The sequence below is a fragment of the Sycon ciliatum genome, chromosome 1 (assembly GCF_964019385.1).
Source record: "Sycon ciliatum chromosome 1, ocSycCili1.1, whole genome shotgun sequence".
Lineage (NCBI taxonomy): Eukaryota > Metazoa > Porifera > Calcarea > Leucosolenida > Sycettidae > Sycon > Sycon ciliatum.
Window position 1 is genome coordinate 89,017,756 of NC_088643.1, and position 27,944 is coordinate 89,045,699.

The 27,944-nt window shown below is 49.0% G+C and overlaps 1 protein-coding gene and 1 non-coding gene across 2 annotated transcripts; both read left to right on the plus strand.

The window, feature by feature from the left end:
* The first annotated feature begins 2,229 nt into the window (after positions 1-2,229).
* On the plus strand, positions 2,230-2,302 carry Trnat-agu (transfer RNA threonine (anticodon AGU)). The gene has a single exon. It is a non-coding gene; the product is annotated as a tRNA-Thr (tRNA).
* A 204-nt stretch (positions 2,303-2,506) lies between these two features.
* On the plus strand, positions 2,507-27,899 carry LOC135806272 (uncharacterized). The gene is made up of 10 exons (XM_065320434.1): positions 2,507-2,935; positions 3,761-3,821; positions 5,034-5,063; positions 9,081-9,152; positions 9,612-9,713; positions 10,077-10,192; positions 24,447-24,553; positions 25,482-25,620; positions 26,196-26,327; positions 26,791-27,899. Exons 1-10 carry the CDS (start codon positions 2,771-2,773, stop codon positions 27,025-27,027), a joined length of 1,161 nt encoding a protein of 386 aa, XP_065176506.1. The 5' UTR covers positions 2,507-2,770; the 3' UTR covers positions 27,028-27,899.
* The last annotated feature ends 45 nt before the right edge of the window (positions 27,900-27,944 follow it).

Consider the following 27,944-nt stretch of genomic DNA (forward strand, 5'->3'; position numbering starts at 1 on the left):
GTCCTTTTCTCTTTTACATTTATTTATGGCTCAACATCCGAGTTTCAAATTGCACACCTGATGAGCCGTCACGAACCATACGGCGAAACGTACGTCGTGTGAAACAACTTGTTTTGTAGTTAACTAGTCCATCACAATGTCATGCATGAGGAGTACTGTAGGAGTTTGGCTTTCGGCTTGTACAATTCGTTTTCGCAAAGCTTCCCTTTCTTTACTTATCTTTGATATTTATGACCCACCCAAGTTGGGTGGTGTGCTGCTTTGCTGCTTCGAATTGTAGTTAGACCGCTTTGTCAAATATCGTACTGGTCTCGTCATCGTCCAGTAACAATCGACATTCTTTGTTCCGTTGGGACTGTAGCTTTTGCTCGTTTTCGTTGCGCTTGCCTTCCCCTCTTTGGTCTTTCCATAACCTTGAACCTTCCAAGTTGGAAGGCTGTCGGTTAGCGCTACGGAGATGTGTTAAAGTTAGGTGTCAGGACGTCGAATGTCTCAGTACTCTGTCAGTTTTGTGCCTAGTTATTGCACTTTCTGACTGTATATAGTATCATGTTACAGTGATGGAGAGTTACTCTAAACTCGTATCCATATGTCCTTTTCTCTTTTACATTTATTTATGGCTCAACATCCGAGTTTCAAATTGCACACCTGATGAGCCGTCACGAACCATACGGCGAAACGTACGTCGTGTGAAACAACTTGTTTTGTAGTTAACTAGTCCATCACAATGTCATGCATGAGGAGTACTGTAGGAGTTTGGCTTTCGGCTTGTACAATTCGTTTTCGCAAAGCTTCCCTTTCTTTACTTATCTTTGATATTTATGACCCACCCAAGTTGGGTGGTGTGCTGCTTTGCTGCTTCGAATTGTAGTTAGACCGCTTTGTCAAATATCGTACTGGTCTCGTCATCGTCCAGTAACAATCGACATTCTTTGTTCCGTTGGGACTGTAGCTTTTGCTCGTTTTCGTTGCGCTTGCCTTCCCCTCTTTGGTCTTTCCATAACCTTGAACCTTCCAAGTTGGAAGGCTATCGGTTAGCGCTACGGAGATGTGTTAAAGTTAGGTGTCAGGACGTTGAATGTCTCAGTACTCTGTCAGTTTTGTGCCTAGTTATTGCACTTTCTGACTGTATATAGTATCATGTTACAGTGATGGAGAGTTACTCTAAACTCGTATCCATATGTCCTTTTCTCTTTTACATTTATTTATGGCTCAACATCCGAGTTTCAAATTATTATTATTATTATTATTATTATTATTATTATTATTATTATTATTATTACTACGTAGTATTATTATTATTAATGCAATGAATATAACTAAATGCGCACTCATATCACAACCATGGGGACGAATCATGTATTCCAGAACGTTTTCTTGTCACAATTATCAATGGAATTCGTGACTAAAGAGAATGATGAAACTACAATAGGATTTATACACTTGCAGTGGAACAGCGAGGATACAAGCATAGTAAGAAAAATAGCACAAACCTAGGAACAATTTGCACAGGTAATAAGCTATAGGCATGTCCATTGTCACGCTGCACTTGCTGAATTTCCTATCATTTCTCACCTCACCTATAGTTTATTACCTGTGCAAATTGTTCCTAGGTTTGTGCTATTTTTCTTACTATGCTTGTATCCTCGCTGTTCCACTGCAAGTGTATAAATCCTATTGTAGTTTCATCATTCTCTTTAGTCACGAATTCCATTGATAATTGTGACAAGAAAACGTTCTGGAATACATGATTCGTCCCCATGGTTGTGATATGAGTGCGCATTTAGTTATATTCATTGCATTATTAAGATTATTGTCTCCACGTCACCTTTTTACATATTATTATTATTATTAAATTTTTGATAGGGCAATCCCCACAGGCCTAAGGCCTTCTTACAGGGTACCCTAAATGTGCCAATACAAGGTTACGGAAGCGAGAAACAGATGTGCGTATGATTTATACAGTGGCAGTACCAGGCGTGGGCCATCCCCTGGATTATCAAAATGGGTGCCTTATCATTTTTTCTGTTGTTTTTACACTATCTGCACCAATAGTACCATGTACATGTACCAGTGCAGTCGTCCGGGGGGGGGGGGGTACTTGTACTCCCGGACCCCGCTTCCTCGCACGCCCTGATCTATCCTTGCCAACCTTGTCCTTGGGCCGGGCCACGAGATTAGAATAGATGTGTCGCACATCTGCAGGTTCAAGTGCTCTACTTTTGTGTCGCCGCCATGGCTTAGTTGGCAAAGCGCCTGTCTAGTAAACAGGAGATCCCCGGTTCAAATCCGGGTGGTGGCTGGTCGCTGATGATGAGAGTGCCGAGTCTCTTGATGGTTTGTGTCTATCACCACCCAGGTCTCTGGGATAAGACGGCTCTCCGAGGCTTCCTTTTTTCTTCTCTTTTTTTCACTCCATGTCGTTGGATTTTCGATTTCGCTGTTCGAGGAGGACACAAGAAATCATCATGTCAGCAACACAAACAAAACAAGGCAAAGTTCGAAAGGTTTATAAAAGGACGCTTTAGCTTCTCTTTTTTTTTATTCCTTTGTTCATGACTAGTCAACTGTGTCAGATCATCAGGTATGTCGATAATCTGCTGTTACAACAATGAATCGTTTGATGCAAAGTCAATTTCAGGGAAATTTCAGCAATTCAACCTGACGACCCACTTCATTTAGTCGTTTAGTTGGCTTGCACATAATTATTACAGTCACACCGCTCACCTAAGTAGGAGAAGGGTACTGGTTGGCAGTGCGAAGAAAGGGAATGGAGTTGAACGGGCAGGCTCGTTCTCGATTTTATCAGAGCATCGATTATGGCGTAATTCCGTCTGCTCTCTCTCCACATCGCCTTGATACCTTGCTGCCACCCAAGCGCACATTTCTCCAAACTCGCGTCCGTGCTGCAAAACGCCACTTGATCTCACCTCAGGTAATGATTGTACATAATATCAATAATATTTGGTAGGTAGTTTGGTCCTTTAGCTTGTGACACACTAAAGTCCTCAATGAGAAACACAATGAAATTCTCAGCAGAATTTCGTATCAAGTGCATGTTCATCAATATCTTTCAGGGCAATTGTTGGCTGTACATACACTCAACTGAGTACTGTCTGACCAATAGCTCTTCCTGGTGAACGAAAATAATTGTAAATTATTTCTGTGACCAGGAAATGCCCTTATCTAGAGCGCCCTGATCTGATCTAGCTTTGTATGTGAGAATGTGTAATTTTATCTTCGAAAAGCCGACATAGAGACAATAGTGTGCACATTGTTTTTAGTCATTGCTATGTTTCAATAAATGTACAATGTCATGTTTTGAAAGTATTGCATGCATCTACACCAGTCTTGTAGAAGTTTCTAAAGAGAACAATTTTGTTCCCTTCTCTTCAGAGGTTGATACTGGGAACGTGGGGGAAAAGAGTCCAACAGCAACGAAATAGGGAAGCAATGATTGCAACATCACATTACAAAAGTGTTCTACAGCGTATCAAAAACAACATGAAGGTGGAAGTGACTAAACACGTTTTAAACACATCAAGAGGAGTAATATTCCTGACACTTTCACGAGGATTAATGCCAAACAACTGAAGTGACAACACATTTCCCTTCTGAACACACAACCCGGGGATAACTAACTTATGAATATGCATTTCAAAAAAAGTATTATTTTACAAATGCCCAATATGCCAGCTCAGTACCCTCGCTATGCTTTGTTTTTGCCTGGGTCGTCATGCGTAATCACTGTTGCATACAGGTGTTCAAGTCGTTCTTGAAAGGACTGTCTGTTGCGCTTCCAGTTCAGGTATTGCTGGGAGGTAAGATACAACATGTGTATGTATTGCAGTAGACTAGCGCTATAGCTCAATGGTGGTGGTGGTGGTGGCATGTCAAATGTAGCCTGAAGAGGCTCTGGTTTCCTGCATATGCCTGTGTGCGGTATGTGTGTGTGTACACAGCCATATTGCATTTCAAGTATAATCCAGTACAATAGCCCAGTTGAGTTGGTAAATTTCTTGTTGTGTACTTCGAAGTACATGTGCATGGCTTATTCAGTGCTGGCAAACCGTCCGATTTTTCGGACAGTGTCCGATTTTTGAATGCTCTTCTGAAAACCGGTCCGAAAAGGGAAACGTCCGAAAAGCAGCCAAAATGTAGGAGATCATTACTTTCCTATGCAGAAGTCCTGTACTTTCACTTTTCAGCGCAACTGAAGGCACACATCACTGTACGTGTACATTTGCTTCTAGAAAAGGCTAGCGCTTGGCTGTGGAAGTGCAAAGTAACATGCCTGGATCAGGCTGGATGGCATGTACGCTGACAGTCTGTACCGACTCCTACTAGCGAGTCAGTGTGCGACCACACTCATCATTACAAAATTCATGACAACTCCGGGGTTACCATGGCAACGAAGCGATTTTTCATGGTGTTTTAGGCGATATTTTGAGTTCTCTGCAAAAAAATTGCCGAGGAGAAAAATTCGCACCATGTGGCCAGCCTTGGCGGTGAAGGGTGTCCGACTTTGGGCAGAAATTATTTGGCAGCACTGCTTATTTGTACCGTTGGTAAAGGACCACTTTTTATAGTTGCTATCTTCTTCCCTTTTTACACTTTCATTTTTCATATATTATTTTATACTACTTTCGTTTTGGTAGGAATCAGAGAGCCAATCTCTGGTGAGAAGGCAGTACTGCTGATGCTTTAAGCGAATTAAAATAAAAGAATACAATAACATTGAGATCATGTGGGTGTACTCACAAGTCATTTCTCTTTTCTCAGCGCGACAACATACCAACATACCTGCACAAAAGCATTCACGGAACGAGCAAGTCCGTCCTGACCTTGAGTTGTGGCAAATGAAGGATTTTATATTACTTGCCACCACTGTACTAGCCTTACTGCAACATAGGAAGTGGGTGATTGTTCTGATACTAGTTGTTTAGCCGTGAAAGGCAAGCAGTAATTGCTGTGATGTGCTATACACTTATAGTGCTTTCTTTTCTTTCTTGCTTTCATCTTTCTGCTTCCAGTCGTCTGTATCTACCTCTGCCTTCGCTATGGTAATGTGGTCCTATTGGTTAGAATTGCATCTTTCACCAGCCTTATCTTGTTGTGCATCTGTATTCAATAGCATTACATGGGGTTTGCTGTAGGAGCAGATGCGTTTGTTAGTTTTTGAAAAATTCAGAATTTTTATTCCCGTAGCTATGCAGAAGACGTTACTTCAGTAACGTCTGGCGCTAGCCAGGGTCCACACAGCTTTAATTTGGTATATTCAATAGCATTACATGGGGTTTGCTGTAGGAGCAGATGCGTTTGTTAGTTTTTGAAAAATTCAGAATTTTTATTCCCGTAGCTATGCAGAAGACGTTACTTCAGTAACGTCTGGCGCTAGCCAGGGTCCACACAGCTTTAATTCCCGTAGCTATGCAGAAGACGTTACTTCAGTAACGTCTGGCGCTAGCCAGGGTCCACACAGCTTTAATTCCCGTAGCTATGCAGAAGACGTTACTTCAGTAACGTCTGGCGCTAGCCAGGGTCCACACAGCTTTAATTTGGTATTTGTTTGTTTGTGTGTTTGTTTGTTTGTTTGTTTGTTTGTGTCACGCCTGGCGCTATCCGTATCTGACGGCAAAAAAAGCATAGGATGTTATAAATTTTTCAATTCTCCTTTTTTTTTTCAGGCATATCCTGGGATTCGAACCCGCACTATCGCCCTACATGCATTCCCCCATACACTTCGCATTCATACCCATTCTTCCAAGTTGCTTCACGTTAATCTTGCGTTTGAAAGCCCTATTTGAATATTGCGGGCAGCTAGACGGTGTCGTATTACCCTCGATCGTACCTGTTCCGTACCTATTCCCTACCGTACCGTGCCATCAAAGATGGCTGGCCACAATGCATATTCAAATAGGGCTTTCAAATGCAAGATCACAATGTGAAACAACTTGGAAGAATTAGTATGTATGCGAAGTGTATCGGGGGCTTCATGCAGGGCGCGCGATAGTGCGGGTTCGAATCCCAGGTTAAAAAAAAAAAGATTTTTAAAGAAAACATCCCTATGCATTTTTTTGTCTAGGTCATCAAGGCAAAAAAGCATAGCGCAGGGCCCTGAGCTTCCAAGCTCTCTCGTTTGGTATTTGTTTGTTTGTGTGTTTGTTTGTTTGTTTGTTTGTTTGTGTCACGCCTGGCGCTATCCGTACTTCGCATTCATACCCATTCTTCCAAGTTGCTTCACGTTAATCTTGCGTTTGAAAGCCCTATTTGAATATTGCGGGCAGCTAGACGGTGTCGTATTACCCTCGATCGTACCTGTCCCGTACCTATTCCCTACCGTACCGTGCCATCAAAGATGGTTGGCCACAATGCATATTCAAATAGGGCTTTCAAATGCAAGATCACAATGTGAAACAACTTGGAAGAATTAGTATGTACTGTATAAGCAGAAATATTCGTCTGGAATTTAATTTCGTCTTTTTCGTCCAAGGAGCTTTTGGACTAAATTAAATGTAGGACGAATATCGATTTGTCCAGCTTTTCTATACACTCTTATGATCCATGGACGAAATTTTCAACCGGACGAACTCCTTTTCTTTGGAGTTGGACGAAATTATTGACCGACGAAATTTTCTGCCTCTACAGTATGCGAAGTGTATCGGGGGCTGCATGCAGGGCGCGCGATAGTGCGGGTTCGAATCTCAGGTTTAAAAAAAAGGATTTTTTTAAAGAAAACATCCCTATGCTTTTTTTTGTCTAGGTCATCAAGGCAAAAAAGCATAGCGCAGGGCCCTGAGCTTCCAAGCTCTCTCGTTTGGTATTTGTGTGTGTGTTTGTTTGTTTGTTTGTTTGTGTCACGCCTGACGCTATCCCGTATCTGTCCCGTATCTGTCCCGTATCTGTGACTACAAAAGCTCTACAGGATTGTACATAACAGCTGTCCACAATATTTGCGGGCTCCTGTATCTGTCCCGTACCGTACCAATATTCGTCGTATTATGCATACGACTCCCTGATGTAGAGGGGGATTTGGAAAGAAATAGGGAGACGAGGAGGAAATTATTAGAATAGACGCCGATTAGGTGATAGGATGCGTCAGCATAAACATACTTTGGAAGAGAGATCCCGTCGTCTCCAAAATAAGCGTGAACGAGCGATTCAGTGCCGGTCACAGGAAACGTCGGAAGAGAGATCCCGTCGACTCCAGAACGCCCGTGATCGGTAGAGTCCGGCGGTACCAGGCAACGTCAGGACAGACATCCCGTTGAGTCCAGAACGCCCGTGATCGGCAGAGTCTAAGCCGGTCCCAGGAAACGTCAGGACAGATATCCCGTCGAGTCCAGAACGCCCGTGATCGGCAGAGTCAGCGCCGGTCCCAGGAAACGTCAGGACAGACATCCCGTCGACGCGCAGAAAAACTAAATCTGCAGCCTCTTTTGCCGTCGAACAGGATACGTATTTATATAGGAGACTGTAAAGTTATGTAATGTCCAAATTTTGACGTGAGCAGCAGGTCACTCGCGTTGATTTTTTCGACGTGCGAGCCAAATAACGCGAGCTGAACTTTCGCGTCGCAGACATCCCGTCGACGCGCAGAAAAACTAAATCTGCAGCCTCTTTTGCCGTCGGACAGGATACGTATTTTAGGAGACTGTAAAGTTATGTATTGTGCTCCACAGGCAACCATGCATTCGGCGTCGTCATTGGCTCAACAGGTCAATGTACATGTATTACTACAAAAAGGCCAGAAAATCCGATTCCTGTATTAAAATCAACTAATGTTCGCTGGCGATTTAATTTCGCTGATTTCGCCGCTTGGTACCAACCGGCCAAAGTAAATCGCAGCCCAACGTTTGTCATATAGGCAAATGATGCCTGATTGAGCAATGGATGCATGTGAGAGCAAAAATACCGATCGATTTCAAATTTGACGTGAAACTGCGCGTCACGTCGGAAATAACGTGCATCTTAACCTCTCTAATCGAGAGATTTCTATTTCTCATCGGCCAAAATTTGTTGATTTACAATATAAGGAGATAAAAATTAAAGAAGGAGCAAAACAAAAGTAGATGATTATTAGAGAAATAACAATCCGCAATAAATTCTGCAAATACTTTTGCCTAACTCATAATATTCAAACCGATTGAAACGTTTTTGCAATACAGTGATGTGGCCAATCAACGGAAAAAGACAATTCCATCAGTTCTTATAACATGCACGATGAGCTAGGCAAAAAAGCATAAAAGCATAGCGTAGGGCCCTGAGCTTCCAAGCTCTCTCGTTTGTGTGGTTCGGTCGACTTGACCTTACTTTCCACATTTGGACGAGGTACAGCAGAGACGGTACTTGAGTACTTCAGTTCATTCACTGATCACTGACTCAATGTTCTATGATGACTTGTGTGGCCTTTCCACTTTTGAAGTTGGATACATGTTAATATACAGTGTAGCACGGAGCAGGTGTACTCTGATGAAGGACAGGATGAAGTGAGTGGTGCACTGTTTTGAGATCCACAGAACATCTTTTTTTGTCCATAAGGAGGGGTGACACCGCATTACTCTGTGCAATGACCAAACACATGAGTACACGAGTTATGTAAGTTCCAGTAGTTTCTGTCTAGAGCCAGATGTACTCTCTGTAATAGTTACTGGATGTGCTCTCTGTAATAGTTACTGGATGTGCTCTCTGTAATAGTTACTGGATGTGCTCTCTGTAATAGTTACTGGATGTGCTCTCTGTAATAGTTACTGGATGTGCTCTCTGTAATAGTTACTGGATGTACTCTCTGTAATAGTTACTGGATGTGCTCTCTCTCTCTCTCTCTCTCTCTCTCTCTCTCTCTCTCTCTCTCTCTCTCTCTCTCTCTCTCTCTCTCTCTCTCTCTCTCTCTCTCTCTCTCTCTCTCTCTCTCTCTCTCTCTCTCTCTCTCTCTCTCTCTCTCTCTCTCTCTCTCTCTCTCTCTCTCTCATATACTCAATAAGACTGGGGTTTCTATTAGCAGAAAGAGTGCTCAAATACCCAGCTTATGTATTGTATATTAAAGCATGTTCCCGTGTTTGGTTGTTGTGTTGTTTCAGATGTGATGTTTGACTGTCAGATGAGTTTGTTCGTTGCGCCAGTTGTGTTTCCACTGGCTTTTTCCATCAATGGTAAGTCTTTCTCAATCATACTGGGCCATCTGTGCTCCTTCTTGGGTGTGAAAGAAAGAAACGATAAATTCAGGATTGACTAAGGATGTCATTGATTGGCAAATCCGGATTGAGTGCGAGCAGGTGGTGTGGTCCGAGCAACGCTGGCCCAATCGAACAAAGTTAATGTGTAGTACCAAGAGTGCACCTACTCCGGATTCGGCCAAACGATCACGCTCACTCTGAGCGCACTTGCTTGGGATTCGCCCAATCTATCATGCACTATAGTATAAAAGATAATCGAATATATTGCTATATGAATGAGATAAGTTGTGCCTTCTTTTTCAAAATTGACTTTTTGCAGCAGATACATTGTGTGTATGTGTATGGGTAGGCCTGTGTTGATAAATTGAGTTCTGATGGGCTCTTCAAAGTTCAAACCTTATTCTGGTATGAATTGCTGTTCTCCACTGTACGTAGCCTGCTACCAGCGCCGTGATAAAGTCCTGGATGACCTGAGCATGTTCAAAGGAGCTGCGGTGATCATCTTCTACTGCCATCGAGACTGGGCAATTCCCTCAGGTATGTCATTGCTGTTAGAGAAGTTTCAGTGATGAAGTAAATTAGTGTTAGGCAGCTACCTGTTAAAAACAGGCATTCATACCAGACAACTGCTGGACGTCATAAACCCAGATTTATGCCCATTGAATCATTTGATGTTTTAGATGTACGTGTTGTACATAACATGTATGATGATGATGACAACATATCGCAACGCGGAGTACACACTGCATATACCATGTTGTACAAAAGTTTTTGCAACAGTTGCCAGAATGCCTGTCTGAGGTCCAGTGAAGGTCCATGATTAGCACCATTTGTCTGTTCCCTATATGTTAAAAAAAGGAAACAAGATATGTTTTTGGGAACTTTTGCGTACTGGTTCAGGGTATGAGCAACGGGATTTCTGTCATCGAACAATGAAGCTGCTCACAAGGCTTATAAAATTGATCCAGGTGTATCTGCGAATTGAAAAAGGAGCTCACAGGCGAGCTGTTTTGAAGGTAACGTTATGCACTCGTATCTCGTAACAAGACCATCATTCTTTCTGCTGCTGCTGCTCTTGCGGATACTGCTGCTCTTGCGGCTGCTGCTGTGGATGCTGATGATGCATGCACTTTTTATGCTTTGGGTCCGTGTAGTATATCATTATCATCACTCCTTGCAAAGGTCTTTTGGGTGTGCCAGCACTTCTATTATTGGACAGATCATAGCTGGAAAAGTAGTTGGCCGTTCCCCCAAACCGGAGCTTGCGTTTTTCCACCGACTTGACACTTGACTAGCTCACTGATTATCGCTGAATTGCACATCAGAGGCTCCGCTCCATGTAACACTGTAGTGGCCCTACATTTTTACTGCATAAATAACCAGTTTTCAAAGCTTTTTTTTTTTTCGTTCCTACACCATAACACACATGCTCGGCCAGTCCTTCCTCGGCCTTGTTTTTACTGCATTTTCTGCGTAGTTTGCATTGCATGCCTCTTCGAGTTTTTCCAAAATATCTCCACGATGGACGCTGTTTTTGGATTTGCTGCATACCCTGGCGCAGCCAGAGGTACAATCTGCCATCGCGGCATCCGCCCACTCCCGCGGAAAACAAATAGGAGACACCGTTTCGGGGAACGGTATACAAATTTCCTCAAATTCCGCACCCACGGGCGGATTAGAAACTGGTCGTGGCACCACCGCAGCCTCTGGCGGTCAAGAAATGGAGGAGGCTCGGAACTCTTCCAACAGGGAAGGGAACCAGGATGACTCTCGGGTAGATGGCGGGGAGCCTATTCGTTTTGTCTCATTGGCCGAACGTCGTTCGGCAAGCCTCGGTTTTTCCACGGACCGCCATTCCAGCAATGGCGGCCGGGGCCATATTAGGGGTGATGTCACTGACGTATCTGGGTCACGTGATTTACGTACAGATAGATCTAGATCATGCTCACGGGACAGATCTCCACCCCACTCACGATCTCCCCCTCGTTATCGTTCTGCTTCATGTGAACGACGTACACATACTCGCCATAGATCGGCTGGTGCTACACGTACACGTAGATCTAGATCTAGATCTCAATCTGCGGACAGATGTCGGTCAGGGTCACGCTCGGGTGCTACGCACGAGTCCCGCCTGAGTGCCCGGTGACGACATGGCCATGGGTCACCCAGACGGCGCGAGTCGCACCGTTTCACCAGGCACCGAGATAGTTCTGGCACTAGTTCTAGCTCTGGTACGTCAGAATCGGACGATAGTGACTCCGACAGTCCTAGTGGCACATGTCCGTCATCCGACGACTCGGCTGCCCAAGAGCATCGCCGTGGTAGCGGCGCGGGCTTCGATCCTAAGGGGTTAGTGGACGACTCTGTATGGTCTCCCCCCCTCGCACATGGCCTCGTACCTACGGGAGCACTACCGTGGTTCCCTGTCCTTCGCTGAGCGTCGACGGGTGCGGAAACTGTGTCCCCGACCGGATGTGGAGGAAACGCGATGTCCACGCGTGGACCCGTTCTTGTCGGATGTCCAGGGCCTGGCCAATGCCAAGAGAGCGGATAGAATGCTGGCCAACATCCAACAAAAGGTTACGGACGTTTTCCGTCCCCTGGCCGCGCTCTGGGCTGCTATTGAGCAGGGCCGGCCGGTCCACGAACTGACCGAGCTGGTCCAGATGGCGATCGTCATGACGGGCGACGCCTCGAATGTATTGTCGGAGACACGCCGTCAGCGCCTCATGGCAGCGCTGCCAAAGAGATGCCCGAAGAGCCTGCTGCAGGGCTTGCGTCCTTCCGGTGATCTCCTCTTCGGTGATGGATTTTCCCGGGAGTATAAACGGAAGTGCCAGGAAATGGACGTATTCCAGCCACGGCCTTCTGGGCGGCGCCCGGGGACCGCACAGGACCGGTCGCAGCCTGCCCGTCGTGACCGTTTTTCTGGTCGTACCGTGTACCGGTCAGATCCAGGGCGGTTCCGCCCTTACGACAGGGCAGGACGGGGTCATGTCACCCGCCGGCCTGAGGAGCATTTCCGCCAGCCAGCAAAAAACGGCCGGGGCCAGCCCTTTCGCGGGCGCCCTCGAGGTCGTTGACGACCTCCCCCGTGCCTGGCTGCCTCACGGAAGCCCCTACCCCCCAGGTAGCGGGCCGATTGGAGCATTTTGCGGCAACCTGGCGAGACCTAACGCAGGATGCGTGGGTGTTGAAGACCGTCTCAGGGTACTGCTTAGACCTCCACACCGTTCCTTGCCAGCGGTCCGCTCCGACAGAGATGTGGTTCCCTCCCGAAAAATGCGCCATCGTCCACCAGGAGATAGAGGATCTCCTATCCAAGGGTGCAATTCGACCGGTGAGCCCATCTCCCGGCCAGTTCGTGAGCCGGTTATTCACCGTACCCAAGAAGGGTACCACCGCCGAACGTCCAGTCATCGACCTCCGCCACCTGAACGAGCACGTGCGGTACGAGCACTTCCAGATGGAGGGTCTCCACCTTGTTCCCCTATCCGTCCGAGAGGGCAATTGGCTCACAAAGCTAGACCTCAAGGACGCGTACTTCACCGTGCCGATCCATCCCCAGCACCGCCGGCTCCTGCGCTTCAGTTGGGAGGGCCAACTCTACGAGTTTCAGTGCCTACCGTTTGGCCTGTCCAGCGCCCCCCCCCCCCCCCCCGGGTATTCACGAAGCTGATGAAGGTCCCGATCAGTGTTCTTCGTCGTCCGGGCATTCGTCTCATCCTGTATCTCGACGACCTTCTCCTGATTGCCGAGTCACGGCCGGCCGCCGTGCTGCAGACGCAGCAGGCCATTCAACTCCTAGAATCTCTGGGTTTCGTAATCAATCGGAAGAAGTCCATTCCCGAGCCTACTCAACAGCTCGAGTTCCTAGGATTTCAGTTGAACTCTGTGGCCATGACGATGTCTGTGCCGATCGACAAGGCGCGGAAACTCCAGCAGGAGTGCCACCGAGCCCTGTCCCAGCCCTACCTGTCCATCCGCGCATTGGCCTCACTCCTGGGCAGGATGGTTGCGTGCTCCCCAGGCATGTTTCTGGCTCCACTGCAATTCCGCCACCTTCAGCAGTTGAAGATTGCAGCCCTTCGTCGCCATCAGAGCTACCTTGCCACGGTACGCCTGACGCCGGAAGCCAGGACGGAGCTGACATGGTGGGCAGCAGATCTAGAAACTTGGAACGGTCGCTCGATTCTCAAACCTCCCGCTCAGCTCACCATATTCTCCGATGCGTCCCTGCTCGGCTGGGGAGCGGTGTGCGGCACAACGAGTACTGGGGGTCAATGGTCCCCTACCGAGGCCAATCTCCACATCAATGCTCTGGAATTGATCGCTGCCTCATTCGCGGTGAAAGCCTTTCATCACCGGGCTTCGTACCGTCCTCTTGTTGCAAAAGAAGGATCCACGAGCGGGATTCGAACCCAGCACCCCTGTCTTTCCGGGACAGTGCCCTACCGATTAGGCTACCGGGGATCACACACACTCATGGGTCCTTCTTGCTACACTGCTCCCCCGCCCCAACAGGCTGTGTCCTCACGCCGTACCTAGCTCGCGGGGGGGGGGGTACGATGGGTCGTGGGTTCGAGCCATTGCCAGGCGCCAATGTTGCAAAAGAAGGATCCACGCGCGGGATTCGAACCCAGCACCCCTGTCTTTCCGGGACAGTGCCCTACCGATTAGGCTACCGGGGATCACACACACTCATGGGTCCTTCTTGCTACACTGCTCCCCCGCCCCAACAGGCTGTGTCCTCACGCCGTACCTAGCTCGCGGGGGGTACGATGGGTCGTGGGTTCGAGCCATTGCCAGGCGCCAATGTTGCAAAAGAAGGATCCACGAGCGGGATTCGAACCCAGCACCCCTGTCTTTCCGGGACAGTGCCCTACCGATTAGGCTACCGGGGATCACACACACTCATGGGTCCTTCTTGCTACACTCTGCACATCAAGTTGTTGATCGACAACACGACAGCCGTCAGCTACATCAACCGCTTAGGCGGCACGCATTCCCGTCTCCTGTCCCAGATCGCTTGCGACCTCTGGAGATGGGCGGTCCAACACGATATCCGCCTCCAGGCGGAATATGTGCCGAGCGAGGAGAACCCAGCGGACCATCCTTCTCGGGGCTCCCCCTCCGAGTCCGGCGACTGGCGCCTGGACCCTGCTCTGTTTCGCAGGATTCAGAGGGCAGCTCCTTGGACCTTGGTGCTAGATCTGTTCGCATCTCGACTGAACACGCAACTTCCCGCCTTCTATGCTTGGAGGCCGGATCCGGAGGCTCTCGCTCTAGATGCGTTCTCTCAGAATTGGAGTCTCCCTTATCAGGACGCGGTGTATGCCTTCCCACCATTCTGCCTACTGGACAGGGTGCTTCATCGTGTGGCCTCACTCCATACTTGCCGGATGATACTGGTCGCACCAGTATGGGATACGCAGCCATGGTACGCGACTTTGCTGCAGCTGTTGGTCGATTTCCCCATGCTTCTGCCCACATTCGACTGCCTGCTACTCTCACCCTCGGGCCATCCACACCCACTGGTACTATCCCGCCACCTGCGCCTCGCCGCATGGCCTATCTCCAGCAGCGCTTCAATGCAGCAGGACTTTCTCCACAGGTCGTGCGACTCCTCTCCTCCTCTTGGCGGTCATCAACCAATGCCGCTTACGCATCGGCATGGGAGCAGTGGCTGGGCTGGTGCAGTCAACGGTCAGTGGATCCCGTTCGCCCATCTTTAGCTATGGTGCTCCAGTTCCTGGCCGATTCCTTTGAGGACGGCCGCAGCTACAGTACCCTGAATGTCTATCGGTCAGCGATGTCTGCTACCCTGCCTGAGCTGGATGGTGCACCCATTGGCCAGCACCCGTTGGTGGTGCGTTTGCTCCGTGGTATCTGCCTAGAGCGTCCGCCGCAGCCGCGGTACTCACATACTTGGGATGTGGGTATTGTCACTTCTTGGCTCTCTAAACTGCCTGCCAACACGGACCTGTCTCTCCCTGTCTTGTCTGGCAAGTTGGCCATTCTGATGGCCTTGACTGCTGCTCGGCGCTCTTCGGACCTCCACCGGCTAAGCCTCAACTCTCATCGTTTCTCTGCCGAGGGCGTGGTGTTTGACTATCTCACACCCCCTAAGCAGCATCGCCCTGGTTCGGAACCAGCCCGCCCTGTCACCTTTGCTGCCTTTCCTGGGACTCCTGCACTCTGTGTTGTGGAGTGCTTCAGGGAGTACTTGCGTCGGACCGCCGACTTGCGGCAGGCATCTTCTGCACATCTGTTCCTCAGCACGAAGCGTCCGCACCACCCTGTCACCTCTGCAACGATTGCTCGTTGGATCAAGCAGGTTATGTCCAAGGCTGGTGTGGATACATCATTGTTTGGTGCCCATTCCACTCGTGCCGCTTCTACGTCGGCTGCGAAGCGTAAAGGTATGTCGACAGTGGACATCATGAAATGTGCTGACTGGAGTTGCGCATCCGTGTTCCAGCGCTTCTATTTCAAGCCGTGGGAGGGTGAGACCAGCGGCTCTTCCCCATCGGCACATCAGCAGTTCTGCCGCTCCGTGCTTGCGCCGTAGCGCTACCAATGTTGGCCTGGCCAGGTTCTGAGTCTGTGACTTTGTGTCTACCTCAGTAATCCGATTGCTGTCTGTGCCTGGCTTTCTCAATGCCGTTCTATTTGTGCATGTGTATAGTACACGGCTTTCCTCATTTATTCTTCCTTTTGCCATTACGCCTGTGTCCTTGTTCTGGACAGGCCTTTTGTCACTTTCTGCGGCAAGTTTCCGTGGCACCGGTTTACCCTGTTCCTTACTGATTTGGTGGTGTGCATGGTGTGCTGCATGCCCGGTTGGGGGTTTTCATGTCCTGCGTTGGTCCCTCTCTCCGGTCTTGTGGTTTTCGCTTCACCTCTGATTTGAGCGTTGAAATCTACAGTGTTACATGGAGCGGAGCCTCTGATGTGCAATTGACGATTATACAAGGAACTCTGTTCTGATGTATAATCATAATTGCATGAAGAGGTGAAGCGAAATGTAACACTGTAGTCCCTCCCGCCCATCCCATTTACTTATGCACCGGGGAGTGCCCATGGGCTTTATCTTGGCCATTGACGCGTTCAAACAAGGCCGAGGAAGGACTGGCCGAGCATGCGTGTTATGGTGTAGGAACGAAAAAAAAAAAAAAAAAAAAAAAAAAAAAAAAAAAAAAAAAGCTTTGAAAACTGGTTATTTATGCAGTAAAAATGTAGGGCCACTACAGTGTTACATTTCGCTTCACCTCTTCATGCAATTATGATTATACATCAGAACAGAGTTCCTTGTATAATCGTCAAGTCACAACCACTATTTCGTACGCTGTAGTTTGTAGCTACACAAGATATGGTCTCTTTGCTGCATAGTTCATCAATTTTTCACCAAATTTTCGGGTATGGCCCATCCTCAGGGCGAAAACAGAAAAAAAAACGCAAGTGGCTGCAGTGCTTAGAAATGTTTGTGGCTAATTTGGAAAATAGCACCCCAGGCATGGCGGATGCGATCACATAGCCGTGTAGTGAGTTGTATGTGCTATCACTACTCTGGCCTAAGAGAACCATCCCAGCTTGCATGAGTACTACTAGGCACTGTACTATGCACTGTACTATGCACTGTACTATGCACTGTACTATGCACTGTACTATGCACTGTACTATGCACTGTACTATGCACTGTACTATGCACTGTACTATGCACTGTACTATGCACTGTACTATGCACTGTACTATGCACTGTACTATGCACTGTACTATGCACTGTCGGTAATTTTTATTAACTCTCAAAATAGAAATGAAAAACGTAAAATGTTTGGCACCTATGAAGTCAGGGGATGGCCCACGCCTGGTAAAAAAACAATGAGGAGTTAAATACAAAGAAAACGAACTGAAAATACAAAAGTAAATGAAACACCATTACCAAAGAAACTGTACTGTATCATGTACACCGTTTATGGCACCAGGGCACATTCAGCAGCTGCCAGCACAGCCGAACCAGACAGATGTCGAGGCGGGTTCCGACGGTGACCACGTAGACTGGCAACTATTGCTCGAACAAGGCAAAAGGAGATCTTCGCCCGTACAAAAGCCATCATAACCGGGAAAGGTTCACGGCGCTTTTCACACAGCTTGCTGGCAATCCTGGCAAAGAGTGCCGAAGCAGCTTTCCCCTGGCCGCCAGTGGTTGCAAAAACCACGGGTACAAACGAGGAATGCTCCACCTCCAGGACTCGCCGTTCATACTTACGCCTCTTCTCCTGCTCGTGCTTTCTGTAGACAGACGGGAGAGTAAGGTTTCGGTTGGAGGGGACAAAAGGGTTAAACACCCGAACATCAAACATTGTCCTCTCTAACCTACTCCCATACACTCCACGTGCTGCCACATCAAGACGAGCATGAGCCTCCGTGTTGGCCGACCGGAGAGGGAATGTTTCACCAGAGAGGGGTTCCAACTCTGGCTCCACGCTGACGTCATGCGCAACCTCACGCAACAGATTAGCGGTTAGATCCCGGAGCTCGTTGTGGCGCATCCCAGTGAATCCTCCGATGGCACATGATAGGGCATGGGTGGTGTCGAAGGGCTTTCCACAGGTGCAGTGAGACGGCAACCGGGGAGGGGTCCAGCCGTAGCGCAGACATAGGGCATCCCGGAAGCCAGCCTTGTGGATGGTAAACTGGAACCGGCGAGATGGCCGACTAGTGAGCCAACTGGAGGCACCTTTCTCTGCGGCTAGATCCAGAGTCCGCCTGTGATCGTCACTCAGGGTATCCCTGAGGGAGGAGAGGGCCATTGCCTGATCTTGGCGATTAGCTGTGCGTTGGGCCGCCTTGGCTGCCTTGGTGGCAGCAACAACTTCCTCGATGGATTCCTCCTGTCGAAGGAGCTGCTCGACTAGAGGTCTGGTGACAGCCGTAGACGTGTCGTACTGCTGGGAAAGGGTCCCTGGGTTTAGAATTCCCAAGCCACCATGACGACACGGAAGCGCCAGGATGGCACGTTCTTCCTCGCCAGGGGCCTGGCGACCAGTCAGTGCAGGGAGGAAAACTTGCCTGATGGAGTTTTCCAGCGGTGTCAAGAGGTCCGCGATGGCTGGCATTGTCCTCGCAAGGAATGACCACTTATGGCGGAGACCATGGGTAAGGACAGCATAAGCAGCCTGAGGTTGAGACGCCGCATGTTTGGCGAGGGTCTGCAGCTCTGTGCACCATGTGTCAACCTTCTGCGACACGTAACCGTCGCAGAACAGGGCAGAGCCTAGGGCAGCACCAAGATGACGATAGCCGTCCGTCCGGATGTTGACCCCGGTTGTGGCAAACAATTCTGTTGCTAGCGCAATATGTTGTGGCTTCACGAGGAGAACGGACTTTGACGGGTTGATGTCGTAACCATACCTGGTGCCTCGATCTACTAGGATGGACCACCAGGTGCGCATTCGTCGGAGAGCGCCGGCTGAAGTTGCGTCATCGGCATACCAGGACTGCATGGCCCCAGCTGCGGCGGCTTCCCGGATCAGTGGCACTGTGCCAAGCGCATACATTGGCATAGCCAATGGGTCTCCTTGAGTGGTGCCCTCAGAAGACAGGATCACCTCTCCTCCAACATACAGGTGAGCTGGGGAGCGGTAGGTGTTGATAACAGCTGGCGCGAGCTCAGGACATAGCCGCTGAACATTGCGCAGGCAAACAGCTCTATTTAGACGATTGAATGCGTTCGTTGCATCCGCGAACTATGCACTGTACTATGCACTGTACTATGCACTGTACTATGCACTGTACTATGCACTGTACTATGCACTGTACTATGCACTGTATCGAACACCGCTCCCTCCCTCAACAGCACGTTCACTAAGCACGAGAAGGAGAAACGGCGACACTATGAAGAGCGTGTTAGGGAAGTAGAGAAGGCATCGTTCGTCCCCTTGGTGTTTTGTGCCTCCGGTGGTCAAGGCAAGGCTGCCTCTGCTTTCCTCAAGCGCATTGCATCAATGCTGGCCGAGAAGCGGAAGGAACCGTTCTCCATGGTGATGGCTCACCTTCGTTGCCGCCTAGGGTTTGCCCTCATCAGATCGGCGATTGCAAGCTTAAGAGGTCATCGATCCAGGCGAGCACCTTTGGATCAGCAGCTGGAGTGCCCCTCAGCTCTAGTGAATGCTGAGTGTCGTCTGGGTTAACCCTCACCTCTTGTTATATGGCTGTATTGTTTTTCGCTATTAGTTAGTTTTCTTTGTTATGATTTCTTTTTTTTTCTTTTTCTTTTTACCAGGCGTGGGCCATCCCCTGAATTCATAGGTGCCAAACATTCTTTTTCTTTAGTTTTCTTTGTTAAGGCCACACCAAGTTATTTCATTGTTTCTCGTCACCTGAAAATCTCAAAAGGAACGCGGGCGGGCGGAAAAAAAACAAAATAGGGTTTGAAAAACAAAAACTGCTATTTACACTACAAAGGCCCAATTTATGACCTAAAATCAGACTATACACCACGCGTGACAGTCAATTGCAACATACAGCCAGAAAACCAGGCTCCTGCACCGGCCTCTGGTGAGGAAGTCCAGTGTTGCATGTTATTTAAATAGGAAAGAAAGCAAACCAAAGTTATTATACAAGGGGTACATAAAAGAACAGCCAAGTGCGCGCTTGTGCTAAAATTTAAAACAGAAACCTTATGGGATAAGGCATGGCATGACATGACAAGTCCAGACAATGAATACAGCAGGCTCCAATGACAATGGAGCGAACAGTCACAACGTATGCCGGTATGCGTACATACACGGTGCAAAAGTCGTCCTTCGGTTCGTGCACTAGCACTGCACTCCAGATTTGACGCCGCGCGTACTTTTACAACGCCTTTTTATGCGTGTTTACCGGGACGCGAGATTTTTTTTTGGTCCAATCCTCAAGAAAGGTACGCGCGCGGTGACGAGAAACAATGAAAAAACTTGGTGTGGCCTAATATGATTTCTTTTTTTTCTTTTTCTTTTTACCAGGCGTGGGCCATCCCCTGAATTCATAGGTGCCAACTCTTTTTAATAATATGTGTAAAAAAAAAAAAAAAAAATGTTATGTACTATGCACTGTACTATGCACTGTACTATGCACTGTACTATGCACTGTACTATGCACTGTACTATGCACTGTACTATGCACTGTACGTCTTTTTTTTTTGAATGTTGACGTAGGTACGCGTTTCTCGAGCTCTGTAGTCTTCAGTGGATTTTCCAACTCCAACGTGCCTCTCCTGCAAACCAGCCGATGCAGAGTGCCACTTGTTGCCGGTGCAACGGCAACGGCACCTGTGTTCGGTGCGATTGCACGAAGGAGGGTCGGAAGTGTCGGAATTGTATCCCCTCGAAGAAGAACAAATGCCGGAACGGCTCCCCGACATCCCAACCGTCTTCTCAACCGTCGTCGACGACTACAGCTACCGTACCCGTAGGAACTGCACGAAACTCTGTTCGTGATACGGTAACGGACCACACTGTCAGCAGGACGTCGACAAGCTCCGACAACAGAGCAACCGCAGTTTCCGATACGACACTAGACTCCGTACCCGTACCAAACGTCTCGAATGTGCACAAGCCAGTAGTCACCGAGAGTGCAGCCGCAGTACTCACCACCACCCTACTTGCAGAGTGCAGAGACGGTCGTCACGGACCACCTCGCACAGCCCGGTCGAGCTCGCCTCCCGGTGCCAGTACTAGCAGTAGCACTGTAGTACCCGTACAGGTGCCGAACTCGCCTGACACCAATGGCAGTGCTGATGTCGAACCTGCCAGCCAAGCGCCTGAGCCAGCGGACGCGGAGCGTGCCACCGTGACCGTAGTGGACCTAGTTGACCTACCAGCGAGTGGGGACGTAGATCCACACGATGTCCGACTGCTAGCCACACTCAACATGTCCCAAGCAACAATGGACGTCGCAGATCCTGTTATCCCGGACCTGCCACCCCATCCTCCCCTGCGGGACCCCACACTCGGAATGGGAGATCTGGACGGTCCCACGTTTTCCAACCGGATATCCGAGGCGTACGAGAAGGTAGTTCATTTTGCCCCAAACCTGTTGGACGTACCAATGGGCAGCACGGGCCGAACCTTTATCCGTATGCTGAGTTCACACTTCCACGCCTTTGGTAACAACTCCTCAGGTGCAGCTGACTACGCCCTGAAAACGGCGATGGTAATGCAGCAGTTGCTCCTTCAGAAACCTGGCGGGACCGTAGCGGCAGCAGCTCACAAGGTTTGCATCGAGCGCCGCATTGCCTCGTGGGATTCCGGAGACGTACAGGTGCTACTCCAAGAATCCGTGACTATCCAAGACCAGATCGTCAAGGCCCGCAGGCGAAACGCACGGCACGAGGGACACACGGTCGACCCGGCACGCAGATTTGCGTCTGACATTGAGCGTGGCAGGCTCTCGGCAGCCACTCGTCAACTCTCCCCCGACATGGGTGGTGGAGTTCTTGATCTTGACGACACCATTGGAGAAACGACCGTGCTTGATGTGCTGCGCAGTAAGCACCCACAGGGCGAGGCAGTCACAGCAGCGGCTCTCCTCCCAGGGCAACCCCCAGCACAGCCCCACCCAGTGCTCTTCACCAAGCTGGACAGGACCGCTGTGCGCCAAGCTGCACTGCATACCACCGGTTCTGCAGGGCCGTCTGGGATGGACGCAGATGGCTGGAGGCGTATGTGCACAGCGTTTGGGGACATTTCAGACGACCTATGTGATGCTCTCGCCAGCTGTGCCCGGCGAATCGCCACTCAGTACGTCAACCCAGCATCGATGGAAGCCTACACGGCATGCCGGCTTATCCCTCTAGATAAGAAACCGGGTGTGCGCCCAATAGGCATCGGCGAAACCGTCCGTCGTATCATCGGCAAGGCTATTCTGAGCGTGGCGGGGGACTCTGTTCGTGAGGCGACAGGGTCACTGCAGATGTGCGGAGGCCAGGAATGTGGCATTGAGGCGGCCATTCACGCCATGCACGACACGTTCCATGAAGAAGACGTTGACGCTGTGCTTATGGCGGATGCATCCAATGCGTTCAATCGCCTTAACAGAGAAGCATGTATGCGCAACGTAGCGCACCTCTGTCCAGCCATCACACCCGCTATCGTAAACTGCTACCGTCAGCCGGCCCGCCTATTCGTGGACGGGGAGTGCCTCCTATCGCGAGAAGGCACAACGCAGGGAGATCCTCTTGCTATGCCGATGTACGCTTTGGGGGTACTCCCCCTGGTGCGCAGAGTGGCAACCCCAGGAACACGCCAGAGCTGGTATGCGGATGACTCGTCCGCGGGTGGCGGGCTCAACCCTCTCCGCCAGTGGTGGGACCGACTCGTCGGGGATGGGCCGGCGTTCGGGTATTTCATTAACCCCAGCAAGTCCGTCCTCGTCGTCAAGCGGGACAAGCTAGAGGCAGCCGAGACCATCTTCGCCGGCACGGGTGTGTCTATCACCACTGACGGGTGCCGTCACCTTGGATCAGCCATCGGAACTGATCAGTTTGTGCAGGAGTTTGTGGCTTCCAAGGTGGCCACCTGGTCGCAGGAGCTGTGCAAGCTGACAGATTTCGCCCGGTCACAGCCTCAAGCAGCTTACTCTGCACTGGTGAACAGCCTCCAACACCGGTGGTCCTTCCTGTGTCGGGTTCTCGATGGTGCTGCAGAACAGCTGGCACCCCTGGAGGACATCATCCACCGCCGCCTAATCCCTGCCATTAGTGGACGGACGGCGCCCAGTGAAGCTGAACGCATTTTGCTCACTTTCCCCTGCCGGCATGGAGGCCTCGGCGTGGCCAACCCTGCCACTTTTGGCTCACAGTACGGCACCTCCAGGCTAATCACCACTGCGCTGTACGACAAGATCATGGCGCAAGAAGAGCACCTCGATGATGCTCTTGCCTGTGTCCGCAGGGCCAAGAGTCAGGCTCGCTCTGAGGCCAGAAAGGCAATGAAGATAGCTGCCGATACGTTCCGCACCGAACACAGCGAACTCGATCTCGCTATCAGTCTGGCAGAGGAGAAGGGAGCATCAAGCTGGCTTACCTGCCGACCCATCGCTCGCCATGGCTTCGCTTTGTCGAAGGGGGAATTCCGGGATGGCCTCTGCCTCCGTTACGGTTGGACGCCTTCTCGCCTGCCCACCACCTGTGTTTGCGAGAAGGCATTCACCACTGCTCACGCCTTGTCCTGTCCTTTCGGTGGGTTCCCCTCGATCCGCCACAACGAGGTGCGCGACATACTGGCAAGCTCATTGAAGGGTGTCGCCCACAACGTCGCAGTGGAGCCACATCTCCAACCCCTGACTGGGGAGCAGTTTCAGCTCCGGTCAGCATCAACCGAGGATCAAGCTCGTTTGGATGTGGTGGCCAGTGGAGTTTGGGGGGGTCGGTTCGAACGCACTTTTATTGATGTACGGGTGTTCAACCCTTATGCGTCTTCGAACCGCACCTCCTCTCTCTCTGGCTGCTACCGGCACCATGAGCAAGAGAAACGGCGTCGATATGATCGGAGAGTCCGAGAAGTGGAGCGATCCACTTTTCTCCCCTTTGTGCTCTCTTCCACCGGAGGATGCGGCAAGGGTGCCGCTGCACTGGTGAGCCGGATTGCACATCTCCAGTCGCTACGTGGGAGGGAGGCGTATTCTGTGCTAATTGCCCACCTCCGCTGCAGGCTGTCTTTCGCCCTGCTGCGTTCGAGTGTCATGTGTCTGCGTGGGGCTCGCCGAGTTTGGCAGCCTCCAATGGATGGCTGTGCCTCCCTGGCTGTCGTGGAGGCTAGGATGTCCCTTTGAGCCTTGCCCCGTGATTGTGCGGACTATGCTATGCTTCTCTTGCTGTCTGATCACATGCGACGTCATCATTATGTGATTTGTTTTCAATCCTCCGCCATGGCAAATTGTGTTTTGTTCGCCCGTAAAAGAGGCTATAACTCATAAAAAAAAAAAAAAAAAAAAAAAAAAAACTATGCACTGTACTATGCACTGTACTATGCACTGTACTATGCACTGTACTATGCACTGTACTATGCACTGTCCTATGCACTGTACTATGCACTGTACTATGCACTGTACTATGCACTGTACTATGCACTGTACTATGCACTGTACTATGCACTGTACTATGCACTGTACTATGCACTGTACTATGCACTGTACTATGCACTGTACTATGCACTGTACTATGCACTGTACTATGCAGGTGTGCTGGTGTTTATATACTGTAATTTGAATGTTCACCTACCCCCGCAGGATATCGACCATTGTTTCAGTGGAATAGCTGGTATTACTGAAGAGATTCGTGGGTCTGATCTACCGGCAAGTGGTCCTCTTTGCACTCGTCTTATTCATAGCCATAAGTAAGTTGTGTGTGTGTACAGTAAGTGTGTGTGTGTGTGTGTGTGTGTGTGTGTGTGTGTGTGTGTGTGTGTGTGTGTGTGTGTGTGTGTGTGTGTGTGTGTGTGTGTGTGTGTGTGTGTGTGTGTGTGTGTGTGTGTGTGTGTGTGTGTGTGTGTGTGTGTGTGTGTGTGTGTGTGTGTGTGTGTGTGTGTGTGTGTGTGTGTGTGTGTGTGTGTGTGTGTGTGTGTGTGTGTGTGTGTGTGTGTGTGTGTGTGTGTGTGTGTGTGTGTGTGTGTGTGTGTGTGTGTGTGTGTGTGTGTGTGTGTGTGTGTGTGTGTGTGTGTGTGTGTGTGTGTGTGTGTGTGTGTGTGTGTGTGTGTGTGTGTGTGTGTGTGTGTGTGTGTGTGTGTGTGTGTGTGTGTGTGTGTGTGTGTGTGTGTGTGTGTGTGTGTGTGTGTGTGTGTGTGTGTGTGTGTGTGTGTGTGTGTGTGTGTGTGTGTGTGTGTGTGTGTGTGTGTGTGTGTGTGTGTGTGTGTGTGTGTGTGTGTGTGTGTGTGTGTGTGTGTGTGTGTGTGTGTGTGTGTGTGTGTGTGTGTGTGTGTGTGTGTGTGTGTGTGTGTGTGTGTGTGTGTGTGTGTGTGTGTGTGTGTGTGTGTGTGTGTGTGTGTGTGTGTGTGTGTGTGTGTGTGTGTGTGTGTGTGTGTGTGTGTGTGTGTGTGTGTATGCCACTGTGTGTATGTCACTTTGTGTGTGTAAGTTTGTGTGTGCCCGATTTCATTCGTTCATTCAGACTTTATTTGAAGGATTCTCCAAAAGTAAATGGATACTTATCACTGGAGTTTCTTGGAAGGGTGGATGGGATGAAAGGATTTCCAGCACGGGGAAATTAATTTTTAGTTGAATCTACTTGAGCCGTTGTTTGTCTTACACGGGTTATTTTCACTGCAGTCAAATGTGCTGGTCGTTTGAGCGCCTGCGAGTGGTGCGTGAGTACCGAACACCGCGCACTATTCGCGCCTTCACCAAGTTGATCATCTTCCTGCTGCCTCTATTGCTGTCACCATACTTTACTTTTCAGGCGGATAATGTAAGTGTTCCCGAAATGCTGGTAGGGTTCTGCCCCTAACCTTCTGGAACTGTCTGCGCATGCATTGTCCTTTAGATAGTTTGCAAACTACTACTCAAGGGCAACCATTCACACGCCAGGACGCTCGCTCAATCTACTGCGTTTGCCCACTCAATGGTGTCTTTGCTGCCATAACGTCCAGTTGCACCCAATGTTGTGGTGTAGCTAATCATCAGGTTTATGCAAGCAGATTTGTACTGCATCTAGGTCCTAAATAAATGAATGTACATGTATAGATGTACATGTACTGTGTGGACTGGAGAGGTAGGATCTGTCGCCGATGGAGTGCTCAGTGTACCAAGCACAAGCCTCTCTTTTTTTCTTTTCTTTTTTAAACTTTTGAGTACATATTGTGGTAAAGTGGAGCAATGCCTCGTTGTATCGCTGCATCTATCATGTAGCATGCATACAGTAATATTCCCGGACCTTTTGCACTTGGTTTCGAAGTCAACTTGGTGTGATATGTTCCTGGCTGGTAGAAAACCTCTTGCTATCAATGAAATGGTCTTTGGTGTTTGTTTGCTCTTCTGTTTTAGGCTAAAGCGAATTGGGTGGCGTACTATTTGTCCGTGATGGTGACAGTTCTGTATGGCTCCTTACAGACACTTCAGGATAATCTGGATGATCCTTTTGATGGCATCGGGGAGGACGATATCGAACTGGACACAGTATGTTGTGCTTCAAAGTATATAAGACTATAAGTATGCACTACTCCTCATTTACATTCAAAGTCATACTCGTATTTACGGGAAAGATCACCACATCGAAAACTACTTACGTTGTCTAATCACTGTAATCAGCTCTGAGGTTGAGAGGTGGTGCAGTGCAGTCTACATTTCTCGGACGGTAACGAAAATAATTCTACTAACTGCCTGCTGGTAAGGCCATCTAATATGGCATTCTGGTGAATGGGTATCTTCCGAAATCGGAGTTTTTTGTGAGGTGATAAAAACTTACTAAAAAGTAATAAATGGAGCAGGACATATTACTTGATGTCTAGAATACGCCTTACAAGTAGTCTGTACCGAGCCCTGTGCCTGGAAAGGTCTGGAAGGATTTCTAAAGCCTCTTGGGGCATATTTCAACTTTGGATTAATTGTTTGCATGTTGCCATGTTGCCATGTTGTGCAGCTGGATGAATGGACACGCAGATCACTGGGAGTTGTTGCATCCCCGAACCGAACTGCATCCGCCGCGGATGAGGTGGACGGCTGCCCAAATTGCTCCACTCCTTTCACCGCCACACCTGGTTGTACTGAAGACGACGTTGATCGCGTGTTTGATTGTCAGGGTGAACATGCTGATGGTGCTGTCAGCAATAACCTGACAGTTCCCGTGCAACCTTTGCTTGTCAACACTGCAGTTTAGTATCACCGGGTCGGATACAGACCATATCTACTATTACCGGTACCAAGAGTACATAAAGTTTATGTACTCTTGCCGGTACCCATGAGAGGCGTGTTGTCTACATGATGGTCATGTTGAAGTTCTGCAGATACAGTACTCGGTGCATTCTGCATCCACCCGTGTGCTACTTCTGGTCAGTTTAGGTTATCCACTTGCCCGATTTTTTACAATGTAGTCACTCCCATGAACCTACTTGAATATACAAATGTAGGTACTCTGTTGCATACTACCTTCTGCACTGATTGTGGATCATGAAAACTCGCACTCTATTTACACATTATGTATATTATAATAAATGTAGAGCCGGAGGATTTATTGCAATTACGTACCAGTATGCCAGTGCCACTCTACTCAAAACCTTCTTCTTGTAGGATATGATGTAGCAGCTACAGGTACTGTACGTACATCTGGCATTCGTAAAGCAGAAAAGGTTGTACATCTGACATTTGCTTGATTTTGCATGCAGGCCTATTCAGCATTTTTTAATGAACATCCCACCATTTCTTTCCAACCTGATATATAATTATCTATATTTATACACGACTTTTTTTAGGTGATTTGCCAGATGTGCATTGAGGTTTCAGCAAAATTGAATACTGCACTCATAAAATTAGATTTGTCATGATTGTATCTGTATATTCTAGGATTATTTCCGCCTTACCCTAGCGCTAGCCTTTTTCTGAGAATTCTATCATTAGGCAGATACCAAATTTTCTTTTTAGCTGTGTTTTAGTAGATCACGTATCCTTCTGCCTTTTGAGCAAAGAGATATTGAGCACCTTGTGAGCAGTGGAAATTTCCTACTATGTAGCAAAGATTTAATGTAGAAACTATCTGTACATTGTGCTGAGTAGGAATGGAGTGATTGCATGAGGTTC

Bases quoted from the DNA above. Each gene is read 5' to 3' on its own strand.
- LOC135806272 (XM_065320434.1), top strand. From the start codon at position 2,771: ATGGAGTTGAACGGGCAGGCTCGTTCTCGATTTTATCAGAGCATCGAT. The intron at 9,714-10,076 runs GTATGTCATTGC...GTACTGGTTCAG, and splicing joins AGACTGGGCAATTCCCTCAG to GGTATGAGCAACGGGATTTC. The intron at 26,328-26,790 runs GTATGTTGTGCT...CATGTTGTGCAG, and splicing joins ACGATATCGAACTGGACACA to CTGGATGAATGGACACGCAG.